The sequence below is a fragment of the Sebastes umbrosus genome, chromosome 18, assembly GCF_015220745.1.
Source record: "Sebastes umbrosus isolate fSebUmb1 chromosome 18, fSebUmb1.pri, whole genome shotgun sequence".
Lineage (NCBI taxonomy): Eukaryota > Metazoa > Chordata > Actinopteri > Perciformes > Sebastidae > Sebastes > Sebastes umbrosus.
This window is the reverse complement of record NC_051286.1, coordinates 26,050,793-26,072,356: the sequence shown is the minus strand read 5'-3', so window position 1 is coordinate 26,072,356 and position 21,564 is coordinate 26,050,793. Positions and strand designations below refer to the sequence as shown.

Here is a 21,564-nt window from a genome sequence, read left to right as displayed (position 1 = left end):
GAATATTGCTTTGTATCCTCTCCCAGGTGGCAATGCTGATCTGCGCCGGCTTCCTGATTGCATGGATCCCTTACGCGGTGGTGTCAGTGGTGTCGGCGTTCGGCGAACCGGACTCGGTGCCCATCCCCGTGTCGGTCATTCCCACGCTGCTGGCCAAGTCCTCAGCCATGTACAACCCCATCATCTACCAGGTCTTGGACTTGAAGAATTCCTGCGCAAAGTCCTCCTGTTTTAAGTCCCTGAAGAAACGCAGGCCTTTTAGAAAGTCGAGGTAAAACAGAGCAGTTTTCTTTTTTAGTCTGTATCCCTGTGAAACTTTTGATGAAGCATAACATTAGCGTAGCATAGCATTAGCGGCATCAGCTGTTTCATTCATGGTTCATAAACACTGGCTGATTCATTAGTTGTGTGGCTACTAGGGCTGTAAGAAAATATCGAGAATCATGATTTTAAATAAAATATTTAATCCAGATTAATCGTAAATTAATCGCATATATTTTATCTGTTCAAAATGTACCTCAAAGGGAGATTTGCCAAGTATTTAATACTCTTATCAACATGGGCAAATATGCTTGCTTAATGCAAATGTATGTATATATTTATTATTGGAAATCAATTTACACAAAACAATGACATATATTGTCCAGAACTAGGGAGGTTAATAATTAACTGTTTAACCGTTAACCGACATTAAGCAATTTAAAAGATTAGCGCTATCGATTAAAACGATTAAAAGAAATGTTAATAATTAATAAAGAGCTGAGAAAAACTCGTCACTTTCAGGAGAAAAGCTGGCCCACCTGAAGAGAGTCTGAGCCGGAGTTACAGATACAGGAAGTTGGCTCCCGTCTATTGCTCGCTTGAGCGGAGGAGTTGTAGCCTCGTAGCATTTATTCACCGACAAATAAACTGTACACATACTGTCTGCTACACCTACTGTACGTTCACAGCTATAACGCCACCGACAACACACACACGGTCTGTCGGAAAAACTCGCTGAAGTTACGCTGCGCTGACAGACTGTATGTGTGTGAGCACGAAGCTACCAGCAGGGCTACAGATGCTAACGTAGCACAAACACACACACTGTTTGTCGTACAATCGCTAAAGTTAATCCGGGCAGACGGAGTATCGTGACGTCGGGCAGACACACAGCAGACAACCTGCTAAACTAAATTAAATGTGCGGTGGAGACTTTTACTGAGAAAGTGGCTGCATGTCCGCGACACTACACGAAGCACCGTGGCTGCTAGGTTAACGCTCCCGTACGGTGAACTGGGGACTCAGTTGTCTGTCGTGCTCGTACAATAGAGCTGGCGCACCGCTGCATGCGAGGCACAAATCTTGTCGGTTAACAGTTAATAATCGGTTAACAAGGGTTAAGTTTTTCCTCGCCAAAATCTAGCGCAAGTTTGGAGCGTTATTTAGCCTCCTTCCCGACAAGTTAGTATGACATGGTTGGTACCAATGGAGTCCTTAGGTTTTTGTAGTTTCATATGATACCAGTTAATATGTTAAATTTGACAACCCTAACACATATATACCAAAATCGTTAAAAAAATAACCACACAATTTGTTGCATCTTCCGGTAATATGAAACTTTTTCTAGTGAGGCGATGAGCCTTTTGAAAACGTGCCACATTGAGCAATGTGTTAGCACTCACCACCATGCAGACGCTTAAGTGTTTGGACATGTGCTACTGTCTTCACCACCCGAGTTTGGAGCGTTATTTAGCCTCCTTCCCGACAAGCTAGTATGACATAGTTGGTACCAATGGATTCCTCAGGTTTCATACCAGCATGTCCACTTTAGCTTTAATGGTCCCATATCATGCTCATTTTCAGGTTCGTACTTGTATTTTGTGTTTCTTCTAGAACATGTTTACATGCTGTAATGTTAAAAAAAAACTTTATTTTTCTGATACTGTCTGTCCGAATATACCTGTATTCACCCCCTGTCTGAAGCGCTCCGTTTTAGTGCATTTCAATGGAATTGCATTGGAATTGCGTTGCTAGGAAACAGCTTGGGTCCATGTTTACTTCCTGTCAACTGATGACATTCACACACACTGCAACAGGAAATAAACTGGGACACATTTAGAATGTTTAGGTTTAAAAAATGTGAAATGGTCTAAATATTGTAGATTTGTGACATCACAAATGGACGGCTTGTTTCAAACGCTCAGTTTCTGAATACGGGCTGTGTGTATTTCTCCATGGATTGAGTGTTTTGATACTTTCACAGTATTTATATATCACCTGTTTATAATATAAAAGACATGAAAATCTCACTTTTTACAATATGGGACCTTTAAGTGTTGGAAAAAATAAAAGCTCCTCACCGATGTTCCTGTTTTTGTTACGTCCCTGCAGGTTCTACGCCATCTCCGGCTCGTTAAAGGACACTCCGCCAGCCAAAGAAGCTCACATCGAGAGGTGAGACAAGACACTTTAGACTGCGTGACCTTTTTTCCTCTCCTACTTCGGACAGTTTGCCTTGTTTCCCGCCCTACGTGCCCTACACTTACCCTGATCACACGCTGCCTGTCACACCTGCTACGGCATCATCAACAGCTCACCATTGTTGCCGGTGGTTCCCCCAAGTCTCTCTCGCTGCTTGTGTTTTTTTTTACACCCACGCTGGATCTCCATGTGCTTCCCATAGCTCCCCACCTCCCTCCTTCCTCAGAATACACAAACGTTGTCTTTGCAGCGGTTGCAACATACCAGTGACGTGTCATGTGAGCTTCTTGACTTTGTTTTTCCGGTATTACAGACATAGTTATACAGACATGACTTACTACATAGTTGTTCTCATAACACGGCTCCACTGAGGTTTGAAATCATGAGAAGTTCAAACAACCAAAGTGCAGTCAAATTAAGAGCTATAACTTTTTTTGTGAATCCAAATCTTATGAAATTGCACCAAAAAATTTCAATATATTTTCTAAACCCAAACTTGCAAATTAAAGCAGAAAAAAATCAACCTGACGTGAGCCATGTCAAAACAGGTTTGGGTGTATTTTTTACTGTTTGTACAGGCTGTTGTCTTTTGTACTCCCACACCTGTGGCTTGTATACCGTGAATATATCTCAAAAAGCACTGAATCGCACCAGCTAATGTTCTTATCAGCTGTTACACTGCACACGAGGAGACGTTACGTGACTCGAGTCGGCGAAAACCGAGACTCAGACGGTGCACTTTATACTTGCGAAAGCATTCAGTTTGTTTCTTTTGAAACGAATGAAAATGTAATTCTCTAACTAACTACCAAACCTACACTTGTGGCCATGGGTACACAAACAATTCTGGTTGATTCAGGGACCATTTTCTTTCATCTATTTATTGTTGTATGTTTGTTTTTTTGCCATAGCCAGAAATAACTTCATTTTTTCCATTATAATAGTTGTTTGGCGTTTTGGTAAATATGGTCATTCGCTTTCTTGCCTAAAGTTAGATGAGAAGATTGATACCAGAGTGTCTGTGTGTTAAGTCTGGAGCTAGAGACAGGGGGGCAATTAGCTTAGCTTAGCATAGCGACTGGAAGCAGGGGGAAACAGCTAGCCTAGCCATATCAAAAGTAAAAAAAAAACGATGATACGCCTATCTTCCGATTCGATACTATCACGATACTTGGGTGCCGATTCGATATGTATGTTGATATGCAATTCTACAAATATTGCGATTCAATATTACAATTTATTGCTATTTTTGTTAACTCTTTTAGCACTAGACCATGGGGAAAAGGTTTAATAATACACTTCTAGGGACTTTTACTTTGGAAAATATCTAAATTAATAAAGTAAAATATTTGATTTTCAGCATGAAGTCAAATATATCAGTCATTGTCAGGAATTATTTATTATCCAGCAACCCAAAAATCAAAGAATAAAGACATTTTCCTCACAAATTAGTGGTATTTTCTTTTTAATTTAAAAGGGACATGTAATGTTTTACTCTTTACAAGGATAGTTGTGTTATGTGCTTCTTCACTGTCGTTTTAAGCGTCTCTTTCTTCAGTTCAAATCAACAAGCTAACCATGCTAGCTACAGAAACGTGGCCTACCGATGCCTTCGGTTGTCTACGTGTATCACATCAGCCCTTGCTTTGCGGGTCATAGCGATCAGTTGAGAGTCTCCCACAGATCTTCTCATCTATAACTCCCGGCAAGAAAGCGAATAAGTGTGTTTCCAAAAAACATTAAAGTATTCTTTTTAAAGTTAACATTTACTTGGTTAAACATTTTGCCTTTGCACACACCTGGGGTCTCATTTATATTTATTTAACTGTTTTTTTAATTAATGTTTAATGTTCATTTATCCACATTTCTGGAATGAGGATAAGCAATATATATAAAAAAAATATTGTGCACATCTTTCTTGCACACCTTCACTCCATGACTCATAAACTAGTGCTCGAAGGTGCTCGACCACGGTTTTTCAGAATGTCATCCAGTGGGTTGAAGGTGGACTTTGATTAAGGGGGATTGATTGTCTGTTGACACACAGGGAGGTTCGCGAGTGCTGAGAGAGAGTTCAACAGCAGGGTTAGCTGGAATGAAGTGGGTGGAGTGCGACGAAACCCGTCTGAAGTCAAAATGAAAGAGCCAGCCTGCAGCATCAGAGTAAATCAAAAGGTCACCGCTCTCTCACAAGTCTCAAGTGGAGGCAAACAGGGATGAAGACCTAGTATTTGTTAAAGGAGCTCAGGGATGTGCTAATGGAAAGTCCGACATTGCAGTGGCTCAGGTTCACCTGGGTTAACTTTATTGGAGAAATGTTGTGGTTGCTATGATCACACCTGAGATACTACAGCACGTAAAGGTCATATGACAAGTGAAGCCCTGAGCGGCGTGAACATTTCCTCATCATGATGCAAGTTTCTTCATTAAATTCTAGATGAAGCCCCTGAACTCTGCAAGTTCATCAAGAATCAGACAGTAACAACTCAATACTCCAACGTCACCATTGGACTATTCTGCACTTCGGATTATGTCCAATGACGTTTCTTTCTTACGTCCTGTGTCAACGTTTTTAAAATTCTTCCTTTTCTGCAATATCTGCATATTATGGAACTATGGTATGGTTAAGATAAGGGAAAGTCATGAATCACAATCAGTTAAGATGTGGCTAGAGTAAAAGCGTTTGGTATGCTGCTCGACAGATGGTCGGCAATTTTCAACAATTTCTTTAACTTTCTGAAGCTGACAATCCAATGATTTATTCTTTACTGTTTCTGTCACTTTTCATGTGCACACTTGATCGCAACTCTATGAACGTCTTCCAGGAGAGACCGAAGTTTGGCAACTACCATATACAAAGTACTTATAAATATATATACATTTTAGGGCTGTCACAAAATTAACGCGATAACGCGTTCATTCGTTTTTAACGCCGCTAATTTCTTTAACACAATTTTAAATTTTTAGCGGGCTCAGTTTTAAAGTGAAGATTCCAATACATACATATCCATAAACCAACAGTGAAGATATCGATTAAAAGCCCTATATATATATATATATATATATATATATGGCTATATATACAGATACCACCCCTCGTGGGGTGGTATCTGTGTCTTCCTCAAGCTCGGCTCCTCTACCATTGGAGTTTGAAAGGGTTCTGTGCAGTATCTTAGCTGTTCCTAGGACTGCGCTCTTCTGGACTGAGGCTTAAGATGTCGTTCCTGGAATCTGCTGGAGCCACTCTCCCAGTTTGGGGGTCACGTCGGCTTTGACCTTCCACATTTGTTCCAGCTGTTCTTTCAACCCTTGATACTTCTCAACCTTTTCATGTTCCTTCTTCCTGATGTTGCTGTCAGCTGGTATCACCACATCTATCACCACTGCCCTCTTCTGCTGTTCGTCAACCACCAATATGTCCAGGTTGGTTAGCCAGCAGCTGCTTGTCAGTCTGGAACCTGAAGTCCCACAGGACCTTAGCCCCTGTTGTTCTCAACCACCTTCGGGTGGTATGTCCCATTGGGATTTGGGTACTTCTAGTCCGTACTGGGTACAGATGTTCCTGTGCACTATCCCAGCCACTTGGTTGTGCCTCTCCATGTACACTGATCCAGCTTGCATCTTACACCCTGCTACTATGTGCTGGACGTCTCAGGGGCATCTTTGCACAGCCTGCACCTTGGGTCTGATCTGCTATGGTAGATCCTGGTCTGATCTGCTTTGGTAGATCCTGCCCTCTATGGCCCTTGTGCTTAGGGTCTGTTCTTGTCCTGCCATGATTAGTGCTTCTGTGCTGTCTGCCAGTCCAGCGTTTTCCAGCCATTGGTAGGTCTTCTTGATATCAGCCACTTCCTCTATCTGATGGTGGTACATGCCATGTAGGGGCTTGTCCTTCCATGTTGTCTGCTCCTCTTCCTCTTCACTATCATCAGGTTTCTGCTGTCTTAGGTATTCACTTAGCGGCTCATCATCTGGGGCCATCTTCTTGATGTACTCCTGGATTTTCGATGTTTCATCCTGGACAGTGGCTCCGACGCTCGCTACTCCTCAGCCTCCCTCTTTCCGCTTATTATATATATATATATATATATTTATATAATTGGGCTGTCAATCGATTAATTAATACATTTAATAAATTAATTAATTTAATTAATTTATTATTTAATTTATCCGTTCAAAATTTACCTTAAAGGGTAAATTTTGAACGGATAAATGTGTGATTAGTGATTAGATTTGTCAAGTATTTAATTCTCTTATCAACATGGGAGTGGACAAATATGCTTTCTTTATGCAAATGTATGTATTTATTACTGGGAATCAATTAGTTACGCAAAACAATGTCAAATATTGTCCAGAAACCCTCACAGGTACTGCATTTAGCATAAAACAATATGCTCATATCATAACATGGCAAACTGCAGCCCAACAGGCAACAACAGCTGTCAGTATGTCAGTGTGCTGACTTGACTATGACTTGCCCCAAACTGCATGTGATTATCATAAAGTGGGCATGTCTGTAAAGGGGAGACTCGTGGGTACCCATAGAACCCATTTACATTCACATTTCTTGAGGTCAGAGGTCAAGGGTCCCCTTTGAAAATGGCCATGCCAGTTTTTCCTCGTCAAAATTCAGCATTAGTTTGGAGCTTCAAAACTGCCCGCTACAACCTAAATATCGCAAGTTACGTTATTGCGTTAGATAAAGTAGTGGCGTTAAAATGATTTTGCATTAACGCGTTATTATCGCGTTAACATCGACAGCCCTAATATATATATATATATATTTATATATATATACACTGTATATGTATCACTATAAATACTGGCTTCAAGATGTGAATCTTTTTATTTTTAAAGAATTATTTTTTTCCTGAATTCCTATGGTGTGCGCTATGTGCCAAGTGTCCTGAAATTTACTACCAGACAACACAGAATTTATTTACCCTATTTTCATCAGTACACTTGAACCTACTTCAAATACTGTATTAGACAATGTCAAAGCAATCAGTCATAGTTACAGAGTGTAGTTTATGTTATATGTGTTCGCCATTTGGCTGAGTCTCACAGCTAGTGCACGTTACAGAGAGTTTGCAGGGTATTCTGGGATACTTCAGTTGAACACATTGCCATTGGACCCTCCATTATAACAGCTGTGATTGAAAGCCACTTGCATGACAACCAACGCCACAAAATATGACCACGCAACTTGTTGCATTTTCCGGTAGTATGAGACTTCCTCTAGTGAGGCGACGCTCCCTTTGCTGCTGAAACTTGTCACTGTGTTGCTGAGCCTTTTGTAAACCTGCCACATTGAGCCCTCTTTTGTTTCCCTCCATGTGTCAGCACTCACCCCTGTGCAGACGCTTAAGTGTTTGGACATGTCCTACTGTCTTCAACACCTGACTGGCATCTATTATGACTGCAAACCAGAGTAAGTCAGACACTTTGTGGATTCTCAAGCAACCTGCAAGTCTAAATTCATCCATTAGGCATATGTACACACTTAGAGGTGACTGATTGTGTTGTGCAAATTGTAAACCTGCAGTTTACAAAAGACATATGTGGTCACATTTTGAGAACTGGAAAAAAAATATGACCAAATTCAACTGAGCTTTGTTCAGATGGTGTTCGCTTTAAGAAGCACTCTTCCACGTTATTCCATTTTCACTTTCACAGATTTTTAGCAATCTTACAAAATATGCAAAACCCGCTTTTGCAAGCTAGTTTTTGCCTAAAAAAAGCTTAAAGGAGAATATATTGATTCTCAGCATCAATAATTGTTAAAAAAAAAAAGTGTTGTGCTTTCTGTGGTCACCGTGGGTCATCGATGTGCTTCAGTCTGTGTTTTTTTATTTAGAAGATTATTTTTAAAAATGTATCTTAACATTATATTGCCCAAACATGCTTGTACTAAGGAAAGACCTGTCTTTTCTGACTACTGCTAGACTGTCAATCAATTTTGGCACTCTTGGCACTCCATACAAAGCTAAGAATCACTCAGTTCTAGGGTGTTGCACATATAAAACAAGCCATATTTCATGAATGCTAAGTTCAATACGCAAAAGAACCCAACAAACATCCTCAGATGGAGAATCAATTTTCAAAATTTTGCCCACAGGGAATGCCACAATATAAAAGTCCTTATAAAGTAACTCCACAGATTGATAAATTATAGTCAATGTATATATTGAAGTATGACACTTATAATAATAGTATATATATTAGGGCTGTCAATCGATTAACATATTTAATCGCGATTAATCATGGACAATCATGCGATTCATTATTTTAATTTAATCGCATGTTGATTAATCGCACATTATTTTATCTTTTCAAATGTACCTTAAAAGGAGATTTGTCAAATATTAAATACTCTTATCAACATGGGAGTGGACATATATGCTTGCTTTGTGCAAATATATGTATATATTTATTATTGTAAATCAATTAACAAAACAAAACAATGAAAGATAAAGTCCAGAAACCCTCACAGGTACTGCATTTAGCATAAAAAAAATGTGCTCTAATCATAACATGGCAAACTTTACCGCAAGTTTGGAGCGTTTTTTTTTAACCTCCTTCGTGACAAGCTAGTATGACATGGTTTGTACCATTGGATTCCTCAGGTTTTTGAGTTGATACGAGTACCTTCACTCTAGATTTAAAACTGAGCCCGGTATGACCTCCAATTTAATTTAGTTAATTGTTAAAGAAATGAGTGGCGTTAACACGTTATGGCTAACTTGTTACTCGACAACCCTAATATATATATATACACACAGTATAAATGTAATAGTATAACACTTCTACAAAACTTCTGATGCAATCCAACACAATAGAAATGATGGCACCAATAAGGCCACAGTTTGTACATTGTATTGACTTAACATGATATTACACAACAGCAGCATTTTACAGTCTATAATCTTACAAAATAATCTTCGCAAAAGAATTCACAAATAAGTATGTATTGCAGGGCTATTGTTACATTATATTGTACAGGTGTTACTTTAGCCACAGAAAAAGTCTGCTAAGTCAAGCTAATAGGCATGTCTCCTAGTGATTTAATGTCCTGATGACGTTGACTAATAAAGCAGAGAAATGTGTGTGCGGGAGCAAGTAATTTTTTAAAAAGTACATGTTGGAGGGGATCTGCTCCCAGCACCACAAACAATTTTGAGAATGTGCATGTTTTCCTCTCCTTGATGTCTACTAGTGGTGCCAGCCCTTAGTCCCATGTTCTCTGCACAAAACCCACTAAATGTAAAACACTGCTGCACCGAAACATTTTGTACCACCTCAGTATTGCTTTAGTTCTGCACTGTCTGCATTGTCCCAATATTTCTAGTCTACTTGGACCCTCGTGACTTGCTGCTTGCATCTAAATGATCAATAATTAGCGATGTGCTAATTGATAGAGTATTTTTGTAAGTTTTGTTTCCTATTTCGGTGGGTCAAATGTTGTCATGTGATTTGTTTGTAAGGTCGATGTCGACATAGAAGCAAAAAGGAAACTGACGTTAAGTTTTCCAGTAAGCACACTGTACAGTGTACTTTGAATCAGGACTGATACAACTAATGTTTATGCATATCGAAAGCATTATAACACAGGTTGGTGTGTGTTTGCTCTCAGTTCATATGTCAAATCTTTTAAAGGTCCCATATTGTGCTCATTTTCACTTCATACTTGTATTTTGGGTTTCTACTAGAACATGTTTACATGCTGTAATGTTAAAAAATGTTATCCTCGTACTGCATGCCTGAATATACCTGTATTTACCCTCTGTCTGAAATGCATTTCAACGATATTGCAACGGAATTACAACAGAATTGCGTTGCCTGGCAACAGTTTGGGTCCATGTTTACTTCCTGTCAGCTGATGTCATTAACATACACTGCAACCAGGAATAAACTGGGACAAATTTAGATTGTTTACGTTTAAAAACGGTGTAATGGTCTAAATATTGTATATTTGTGACATCACAAATGGGCAGAAACCTAACGGCTTGTTTCAAAAGCACAATTTCTGAATACGAGCTGTGTGTATTTCTCTGTATATTGAGCGCTTCGATACTTTCACAGTATTTATATAGCACTTAAACCTGCTTTATAATATAAAAGACATGAAAATCGTACTTTTTAGAATATGGGACCTTTAACAATTCTGTTAATAATCATACGCATGAATTCAAGCCTTAAGATTTCACAGAATACATATTTGAAATCCTGAACTGAGGGTGAAGTGGCCCCGGCCTGTTGTTAGATGATGGAGTCTACAATGATGTCCTTGTTCGGCATCAAACTGAATCTCAGGTATTGGTTGTTAGTTGTTTTTTGGTCTGTTTCTAGTCTGTTGGTCTATGAGGATTTATGGATTTAACATTTGTGCCAAAAATGAGTTGCATTTAAATACTTTTTCTCAGAGTTATAATGTAAATTACTGTTGTTTTTCATCTTTACACATTTAAAAACTGTAGTACATTGTTTTGTCTTTGACAAAATCAAACAGAAGTGACTACACATTGACATAATCAATGATCACGCTGACATGTTAAATATAATATACTGTTTCACTTAATTAGAATTTGCAGCATGGTTTTATATTTTATCATTATATAATTTAACCTCTTTTAGGTTGTTTTTTGCCATAGAGCTCCATTTTTGTCGCCCAAAAACTATTAAAAACACATCAATGTTCCACACTGTTGCACTAGGTGACATGTTCCTTCTTTACCACGAACACACACGTTGTAGTTTATTTTGAATCAGTCGTGCTGCCTGAAGTACTCACCAAGTGTGTATTAATCCACAGCTGAAAATAGTCCCAAAAAATATACCTATTTTTCCCGTTTGAGTAAGGTCGTTCTAAAAACTACAGTGCCCAGCTGTTTTAGGAAAATACATTCAAACAAATTTAACTACGTGTTTGTGAACTGTTATTAAAGATCTACTGTATGTCATCAGTAGGAACAAATATTCTTATTCTGTCGATTTACGACAGAAGCTACAGATAAATGCAAACAACCAAAGTGATAAAGTCAAGACAATATACAAAACAAATGAATGTAAAAAATAAAGATGAAAAACAGCATTATTTTCTCTGACAAAATGAAAGCAGAATACAGACATTTTTGTCACTAATGGCACCCCATACAAAGTCTGCCTGTACATATTTTGTCTTAAATTTGCAGTCTTGTGGAAAAGATTTTTTAACGTGGAAATATTTGTATACCTATGTCAATGTCATAAGGATCTTTTGTTTTGTTAGCCTAGTATATTTCCTTTCTGAAATTGTTAATTTCATGTGACAGTCAGACGGTTCATTGACCCTTATCCGTGGACAAATTAAAACTGGAATACGTAATTTGGTAAATACAATGCAAACAACCGACTCAGACAGCCTCTGACGCAGAAACATTACTTAGACAGAAATCCGCAAATTGGAGATTTTGCAACTAAAAGAATGAGCCACTGTTTTCTCTTTGATTCTCAATTTATTTCAACTTTATTAACTATGGCCCGAGAACTGACCGAAGGTCGGCGAAGGCCCTATTGTAATTGGTCCGTTTATTATTATTATTATTATTATTATTATTAGGACAAAATGAATCACATTTTTTAGGGGTTAAAGGTGCTCGGAAAATGAACAAATTTTTCAGGACTGGTGAAAAATTTGATATTTTCTGGGTCTCTGGCTCAGATGTGACAAAATGGCTCGATAGCGCCCCCCCTACAAAATTGCTGAAATTGAGCCCCTCATTGTGGTTTCCCCGAGATGTATGAAATTTGGCAGGTATACGTAACATGTTGAGACGTACAAAAAAGCCTGGAGGTATATCGTAAACCCAACAGGATTAGGGTCACCAAAGTTAACCATAACCCTTAACTTTGGTGTTTGTGTGGTGATTCATCAAATTCTTGAATTCTCTGAAAATCACATGAAAATAATCATTAATTTTTTAGTCAGAAAGCTCAATTCTCAGAAAGCAAACTCTTACAGCCTGACTAACATTTACTTCATATTTAATTTTTTTGTGATTTCATTAATTCAATCAAATGTATTTTAGTACTGTAATAAGATAATGAGTGAAAGCTAAAGAGTATGTGTGAACGGCAAAGTTAATGGGAAATATTCACTTTTCAAAAATTTTTAATATCACAATTCACTTGTGTAATAACCCAATTCTTCCCCTTGTCATGCACTTTCCTGATGTGAATTGGTGTCTGTAGGCTTCAATAAAGTGAGATGTTATTTTTTATTTACCTGAATTTACATATCTGCTTAACAAACATCTTTTCAATAGCTTGTAATAATTACACAATTTTCTTCACTGACTGTGACGTTGATGGACGATCCACACTTAACAGGACTCAGGAAACAACAATATATATATATATATATATATATATATATATATATATATATATATATATATATATATATATATATACATACATACATATTGTATCACACTGACTCCCAAGATAGAAAAAGAAAAGTCACATAAAATATGCCATTTTTATGTCCAGACACATCACAAATATGTGTTACAGTAACTGTTCTGTATCATTCCAGTGCGGTATTATTGTCTATTTGGAGTATCACATGTTGCACACTGAGTACTGTGTTTCTATCACATATCGCACTGAATTGCAAAATCTGTTGTGTCAGTAAAGTATTGAATGAAAGTGCAAATAAAAGGTGCGACAAGCACATACGTCAAGATGAAATGTGTTTGTTTTTCTTTTGTTTCACACTTCCTACGCTGCATATCTCACAGCTGCTCCCGTGAGTCGAAAACCCTGTGAATGGATTCTCTCCACGTCATCACTGAAAGACACTTCTGCTTCAAGAGTTTAACAACTGACCTGCTTTTCATTCGGAAATTCTTACTGCAGTAGCATCAGTGTTTAGTGTTATCATCTAAAGTATTTAAATGTATTTAAACTAGGGCTGTCAACCGATTGAAACAGTTAATCGCAAATTAATCGCACAAGGATTTAATACTCTTATCAACATGGGAGTGGGGAAATATGCTGCTTTATGCAAATTTATGTATGTATTTAATATTGGCGATCAATTAACAACACAAAACAATGACAGATATTGTCCAGAAACCCTCACAGGTACTACATTTAGCATAAAACAATATGCTCAAATCATAAAATGGAAAACTGCAGCCCAACAGGCAACAACAGCTGTCAGTGTGTCAGTGTGCTGACTTGACTATGACTTGCCCCCAAACTGCATGTGATTATCATAAAGTGGGCATGTCTGTAAAGGGGAGACTCGTGGGTACCCATAGAACCCATTTACATTCACTGATCTTGATGTCAAGGGACCCCTTTGAAAATGGCCATGCCTGTTTTTTATATTTTTTTAAATTTAGCGTTACTTCGTAGCGTAACTTCGTAGCGTAACTTCGTAGCGTTACTTCGTAGCGTTACTTCGTAGCGTTACTTCGTAGCGCAATATTTAGCGTTCTTCCTGACAAGCTAGTGTGAAATGGTTGGTACCAATGGATTCCTTAGGTTTTTCTAGTTTCATATAATGCCCGCTACGACCTCCGAAAGATCATGTGCATTAATCGGTTAAAAAAATGAGTGGCGTTAAAACGAACTTGCGTTAACGCGTTATCGCGTTAACTTTGACAGCCCTTGATCTAAGCTGCAGTCAAAGTCTAAAATCTGGTGGAAAGGCTGAAATCAGAAGAGTGGAGGCTGTTATAGCAGCAGCGTGTCATGTTCCGGTGTCCACATGCATAGATTCATCCCATATCTAGTCATTGTGCTAAGAAAAGGGAAAAAAATATATATATATATATATATATTTTTTTTTTCCCTTTTCTTAGCACAATATATGAATTGTGCTAAGAATATATATCTCTTGTAAGAAACCACATACAAAACATCTAAAACGTTTCTATGAATCTGTGCACAATGAAACACAGTAACGCTGATAACAAATGCCTATTCTCGTGGGAAAAACCTTCCAGATGAATGATAAATCTTCCTAAAACCAGTCTTTACTGCTTGAGTAATTGCTCAGGCAACACCTGGTCTATAGGCCTTGAGGCCACTTGAGACTTAAACATCATGGAACGGACTGAACGGCAGGTTATTTAAATGCAATTACTGTACTCAGCCCTGTGACGCCAAGTCTGTTAAAGGAAGTAGGTCAAGCTTCAAAATGTCCTGTTTTAACTCTGATCTGAGATATGTAGGGAGCATCACAGGCATGAGAGAGCGTCTGGGCATTGAACGAGCTTCCCTTAAACTAAGAAAACAGAGCAGGACGAGCCAGCAGTATGGCGGATGTCTCTTGGGACATGAGAGTCTTGGGCTGTTGCCTAGAATGAACTGGCCTTCATGTGAATCTGGCTTCAGGATGAACTTTCAGATGGTGCTCAGCCTCAGTCTTGTCCTGCTGCAGCACCTAGTGGTGGAACTGAACAGCTGACAATTCTTTAAATATGAGGAGCATTTTAATTACAGTATTATATTACAATCATTTGATTTGGTAGAATGAATGACAAAACTGAAAATAAATGTAAAACTGAAGCATAAAAAATGTAACCCCCTTACCATTCCGCCCTCTTTTTTTAGAGGGGCGGGGGACAGGAGATGTTCAGAAGTTAATTAAAGTCGACAGTAGACGTCACAGAGAAGTGGTGTACATCATCTGAAAGCTGAGAACCTGAAGATTAATCTGTGGTGCAGCTCATTCATAAGAAATACAAATTAATTGTGAAAGTGTATAAGGGCCTATGACATTATGATAGAAGTACATGATGGCCATTCCCATGCTCTATTAGGTCTCATAAGTTGTTGCAGCAATTTTTGGTTTAATTCCATTTGTTACAAAGATTTGATGCTAAAATGATCAATAATCCCTCCAAAATAAGACAGCAAGACCTTCAGGAACACCAAACTGTACAATACTATGACTTTGTTATTTTTCAATGACTCTTTTTCAACATACTATATTCTATATTTTTTTTCAACATTCCATACTATGACTTTTTTTGGATATATTATGACTTTTTAAAAAGATTTTCTACACACTATACTTTGTTTTTTTCGACATACTATACTATGATTTTTTTCTAAATACTATACTATGACTTTTTTTTTTTTTTTGACATGCAATCCTATGACTTTTTTTTTTACATACAATAGTATGGCTCCTTTTCAACATACTATATTATGATTTTTTTTTTAGACATACTATGCTATGACTTATTTTTAAAAGATTTCCTACACTACTTTTTTTTTGACATACTATAGTATTTTTTTCGACATACTATATTATGACCCTTTTTCAACACACTAAATTATATTTCTATTTTTTGACATATGTTATGGCCTGGCTCTGGGGCCACAACAAATGAGGAAGCAGCCACACAGGGAGTAACTACAAACAATGATTTATTTAACAAAAATTGAATGATGTTAACAACGGTAACATAAATATGAATGTTAACAACGTAAACTAATAGGAACAAACAGGCCTCCTGAGGCCTGTACTACGAAGCAGGACTTGCGGTTATTGATGTAACTTCAGGGTTGACCCTTCAGGGTCTTCCGTCCTACGAAGGTGGATCACTTCTTACTGGGGTAGATCGCCATGGTAACTTATGCTCAACAGCTGACCTGCTCTGGGGCAGGTTATGTTCCAGATAGGAGATCAATGCCTATTCAATTCAATTTATTTTTATAAAGCGTCAAATCATAACAGAAGTTATCTCGAGACGCTTTATATATAGAGCAGGTGACCGTACACCGTAAAAGCACCACCCACTGACCAATCAGTTATCTTGGAAAATGTCATAACCATTTGTGGAAGATCCCGTTGACTTGGGTGCACGGATAGTGAGAGGGTCTCTTCGGAGGGCGAGAGTCTTTAGGGACCGCCAAAACCCGTTTTCATTTCCCGATGATTACTTGTACGAGCGTTACAGATTCTCGTCTGAGGGGCCGGTGTACCTGTGTGAGCTCCTGGAACCATATGTTGCCAGTATGACACGTCGCAGCTGTGCTCTTACAGTGCCACAGACAGTGTGTATTGCTATGCGGTATTTTGCTACAGGTACTTTCTTGTATGCTGTGTGTGACACTGAAAGCCTCAGCAAAAACACAGTATGCAGAGCAATACACAAAGGTGCATGTGCTCTGACAGAGCTTCTTGATGTCTTTGTTGTTTTCTCTGGCCACTTGCCCATGCAGACCATAAAAGAGGGCTTTTATAACAGGTTAGGTAGGCATTATGTGACTACTTGATCTATAAATAACGTATACTCTTGCAGGCCTATAGTAAATGCAGCTCTTTTCATAGGGTTCCCCAGAGTGCTTGGTGCAATAGATTGCACGCACATTCCTATCAGTGCATGTCTGGGTGACAGCGAGGCAGATTATGTGAATCGTAAATCGTTCCACAGCCTCAACGTTCAGGTAAATCTTGCAATTGTTACACACCACCCTTGGACAGCCTTATTGGGGCAAACAACACTTAAACACTGACCCAAACCAACCACAAAAGACACCTTTAAAACTCTCAAAATCCATAGGTTTTATTAACAACGACATATAAAAAGTCCTAAACTAAGAGGCAGCAGAAGCAGCAGTCCCCACACCAGAAGCCTCTCTCTTCTGCTGCTGGCACAGGAGCTTTTAAGCACCTCCTTCCCAACCTCCTTAACCAAATGGAGTACAGCACACCTGGGCAGAGCTACTGGAGAGGGAAAAGGGACAGCAGCACAGGAAACACATACAGCCGTAACACCCCCAGCCTTAAAACAATGAGTAAATAGTTTGTCACTCAATCACAGTAGTCGAAACATTTAAAGTTTAGCACGGCAGCAATATAACATACAAGTTCACACTGACAAATTACCACCATACTATTTATTTATTGAAATGAAGTGTACTTGGCACTTAAAATGAGTAAAACAAATGTTACTAAGGGCTGTATGTTAATGTAAAACACAGCTAAATACACAGATCAAAAGTACTCAGTCTACAATTCTTAACACCTCACTACCTGACCATGTAGACTAATATAAAGTGCACAGTCTTGAACATAATGTTAGTGGCTAGTACTACACACAAGAGGGCTTTTATAACATGACAGGTAGGCATTAACCTATGTGACTACTTGATCTATAAATAACGTATACTCTTGCAGGCCTATAGTAAATGCAGCCTACTCTTTTCATAGGGTTCCCCAGAGTGCTTGGTGCACACACATTCCTACCTGTGCATGTCTGGGTGACAACGAGGCAGATTATGTGAATCGTAAATCGTTCCACAGCCTCAACATTCAGGTAAGTCTTGCAATGGTAATTTGGACGTATATATAATTAACCTAGCTAATCTTCAGTGGCTTGCCGAGGTCGAGGCAACTTTAAACGCTGAACTCAGTGCATCACCGAAGACCAAAGATGTAGCCAACTGTAATACACTGAAACGTACCCCCACTCAGGATTACCACCAAAAATAAGGACGGCAAAATAACAAAGTGGCAGACTCTTTAAACCTGCCCAGTGACCACCTAGTCAGGGTGCTCTAAACCCAAATTCCAAGCTGGTCAAACAGTTATCCAGTCAAAAGCACAACTAAACAAGCAGCAATAACCACAAATTATCTAAACTCTACACTCACGGCAAAAAAAATAGACAGAAAAACTTACATTTACTTCACCTTATGGATGTTCTATCCCGTACGAGCCCCCATTTTATGTTACAACGCCCGAGAAAAGCTCATTGACGAGGTCGAACATAATCACACGAATCAGTTTTTATTTAAGTGCAACACAGAAATAATTTACCAATAATTAACCAAAGAGCTAAGTTAAGTAAAAAACAAAACTAACCCCTAAAGTTTTACCCATAACTAACTGAACTGGTGAGCCGGCAAAAAGGAACAAAAGAGGGGAAGCCACCTCAGCCCAGCTCTTACAGAGCCGGCGGAACCGGGTGCTTCCCTCTACCCCTGAACAACATAACCCCAAACTAAACCCTGACAAACAGAAACAAAACACTGAAAACTAGACCACCGGACTCACCAGGAAAGATAAAGAATGAAACAACAAAAAACTACATGTGGTCACTATGCTAATATGCTGCTGCTGCCAAGCCAGAGTGGAAGAGAGAGTGATCCCAAATCCCCTCCCCCTCTTTATTGATTCACAATCAAGAGAAAACAGCCACACCTGGAGAGAAAAAACACAGACCAAGATTAGGCATGAGACAGGATCAGCACGATCAGAATGAGGGAGAGCATAACACCAGCACATTGCCTGTAAAAAGGGTTTGCAGAAAATGCAGTAGCCGGGGTTATTAAAGGTTAAAGGTCAGCACATATTGAAATATTCACACAGCCCACAGGTGTCATGGTTGGACTATCGTTCTCTCCACCGTAGAGTCCTTTCAAATGCACATTGATGTTACACATTGTCTTTGATGCTGTTGTCTTGTGAAAGTATCGTAAACCCTGAATGCTTTTGCAGATGACTTGTGACCACCAGTGTCTGGTGACAAGCCTTGAGGCAAAGTGGCCTGGGTCAGTTCATGACTCCCGGATCTTCCGGGAGTCTGCACTGTGCCATCGGTTTGAGCAGGGTATGGAAACTGTACATTGCATATTATTTTTTTGTTTTGTGAACTGCATTTTGTGATACTGATCATGACAATATTCCTTTTCATCTTCAGTGCTTTACAGTGGAGTGCTGCTAGGGGACAGGGGTTACGCCTGCCAGCCATACCTCATGACCCCCTATCCTGACCCTGATGCAGGGCCACAAACTACATTCAACATGGCCCTCACCAAAACCAGGGTCAGGATAGAAATGACATTTGGTTTAATTAAAGCACGCTTTGCTTGCCTGCGTGGCCTCAGAGTGGCCCCCGATCGAGCCTGCAGGATCATCACGGCCTGTGTTGTTCTACACAACATTGCAGGCATCAGAAAGGAGAGAGCCCCTCTGGTACACGAACAACCCCCTGATGTTGTGGACCCCATCACCCTTGACCACCCTACTGGCAGGGCTGTGAGACAGGCCATCACACAGCAAGTTTTTTGATGAAGTCATAAAACAGGCCTTTTTTCTTTGAATTTTTAAGTCTTTATTTTTTATCTTCGGTTCTCCCGTTCCTGGAAAAAAGGGAAGTACATTTGTTTAATTGTTCCCTGGTAAAAAGGGAAATACATTTGTTTAATTGTTTCCCCTGCCTGGAAAGAAATTGTTACTGAATTACCTTCTTTTCGTGCTCTAATTTCTCCACCTCCGGTTTTCCTTTTTTTATTAGGATATGTTTGTGATGTATTTATAATTGTTTTATTTCTATATCCAGTTCCAGTGTCCTTTTGTATAGGGCCCTCACATTGTCTGCTCCAACCTGAAACACAAAGCTCATAACATGAGTTGCTTTAACATTCAAGCAGTCCCTTTGCAAGGCTCACTTAAAGAAAGGTGCACATGTTGCATTGACTACTAATACTTTAAAGTAAGGTTAATTCATTACCACTTGTGACCGTCTTGGCCTAGATGTGGAGGCCACAGGCTCAGGGAGAGGAGGATTTCCCTCTTCCTGCTAAATGATCAAAGCAGTGGATTCATTTTAAGATAGAAAGCATTTATTAGTCCCATGTGCAGACCACCACCATTTGCAGGTTGTTACACCCCACCCTTGGGCAGCCCTATTGAGGCAAACAACACCCCAACACTGACCCAAACCAACCACAAAAGACACCTTTAAAACTCTCAAAATCCATAGGATTTATTAACAAGAAAATATGAAAAAGACAAAGTATCAAGTCTTAAACTGAGAGGCAGCAGAAACAGCAGTCCCCACACCAGAAGCCTCTCTCTTCTGCTGCTGGTACTGGAGCTTTTAAGCACCTCCTTCCCTTAGAAAATGCAGCACACCTGGGCACCTCGTTGAGGAGTGCAGCACACCTGGGCAGAGCTACTAAAGAGGGAAAAGGGACAGCAGAACAGAAAACACATACAGCTGTAACAAGGTAATTTAAGATAAATCTATTGAACTTTATTTAAGCCATCTGTGTTAACTACTTAACACAGATGGTGAGTGTCCAAACTTGCGTTAAGATGGGCAAACTGAAAACTGCATAAAAGTGGTAACAGAAGACTGAAGTGTACCCCGAAAGCACACTGACAGTGTCTCATCATCTAGGGCCTCCACCTGAGGAAATAAAACAAGTAAATTGACTATTTAATCCATGATCAGCAAACACAGATGACATGCCAGCCAGTGAATACCACGGGTTGCTTTTACTGTTACCTCTGTATGAGACAGTGTGTATGTAGGTGGTGGCAGCAACACCAGCGTCTCCCCATCAACTGTAGGGCAAGTAAATACATGTTAGTATATTATATTTCTATTTTATTAACAACCCAGTAGTTTTACTTAGTTTCATGTACTTATTGACACATACCCTGTAAAATGTGGCCTGTTGGGAGCTGCCACCACCCGGGTCCGAAGAGACACCCCCTTCCATTGAGGGGAGACCCTCATTATTGCTGAGGACCAGGGGCCCCCTCCTGTCTTTCTCATTTCATTGTTTTTTTCTGTTGGCTGCAAGCAAAGTCAAAGCATTTCCTTGTGCTTTTGTATATCGATATCATTCTACAACTGACACTGATTGAATCACTAAAGCCTCCTACTTGTTGTACTGATGAAAATATGAAAGTAAGCCTGCTTACCGCTTTGAATGATGTTTTTATATTTATTCTTTATTTGCTCCCAAGTCCATTTCACACCGCCGGGGTTACAGCTGAAAAATATAAATAAATAAATAAATCACACTAAAAATGTCATACACGCCATGTAATTTATAATACGCCCTCATTAGACATATAAGCATCACATTAATTTAATGGAATACGCTAATGTAATTATAGTCGGATCTACTTGTGTCCTAAATGGGCAGTTATATTATAAGACAAACAATGTTTGTCTTATAATATAACTGCCGTGCTCCCGATACACCGGTGGAGAGCGTGCTGCTGATGCTTTACATTATACAGTACAGTGATATTATAGTTGTTTACTTCACACAGTCAGCCATTTTTTGCCAGCT

At 39.1% G+C, this 21,564-nt stretch overlaps 2 protein-coding genes across 2 annotated transcripts in view; both read left to right on the top strand.

Moving 5' to 3' along the window:
• opn5 (opsin 5) overlaps window positions 1–6,555 on the top strand; it is a 54,250-nt gene extending 47,695 nt beyond the window's left edge. Inside the window, exons 6-8 of the mRNA XM_037751507.1 lie at window positions 27–271; window positions 2,374–2,436; window positions 4,901–6,555. Coding sequence (XP_037607435.1) covers window positions 27–271; window positions 2,374–2,436; window positions 4,901–4,904 — 312 coding nt within the window. The 3' untranslated portion in view covers window positions 4,905–6,555. The remainder of the gene's footprint in view (window positions 1–26; window positions 272–2,373; window positions 2,437–4,900) is intronic.
• A 9,732-nt stretch (window positions 6,556–16,287) lies between these two features.
• Window positions 16,288–19,699, top strand: zgc:162945 (uncharacterized protein LOC560936 homolog). Its single transcript, XM_037751514.1, is given in 4 exon segments — window positions 16,288–16,720; window positions 16,799–16,914; window positions 18,971–19,082; window positions 19,173–19,699. Coding segments are annotated over 4 exon segments (1,032 nt in total). The 3' UTR covers window positions 19,544–19,699.
• Window positions 19,700–21,564: the final 1,865 nt, after the last annotated feature.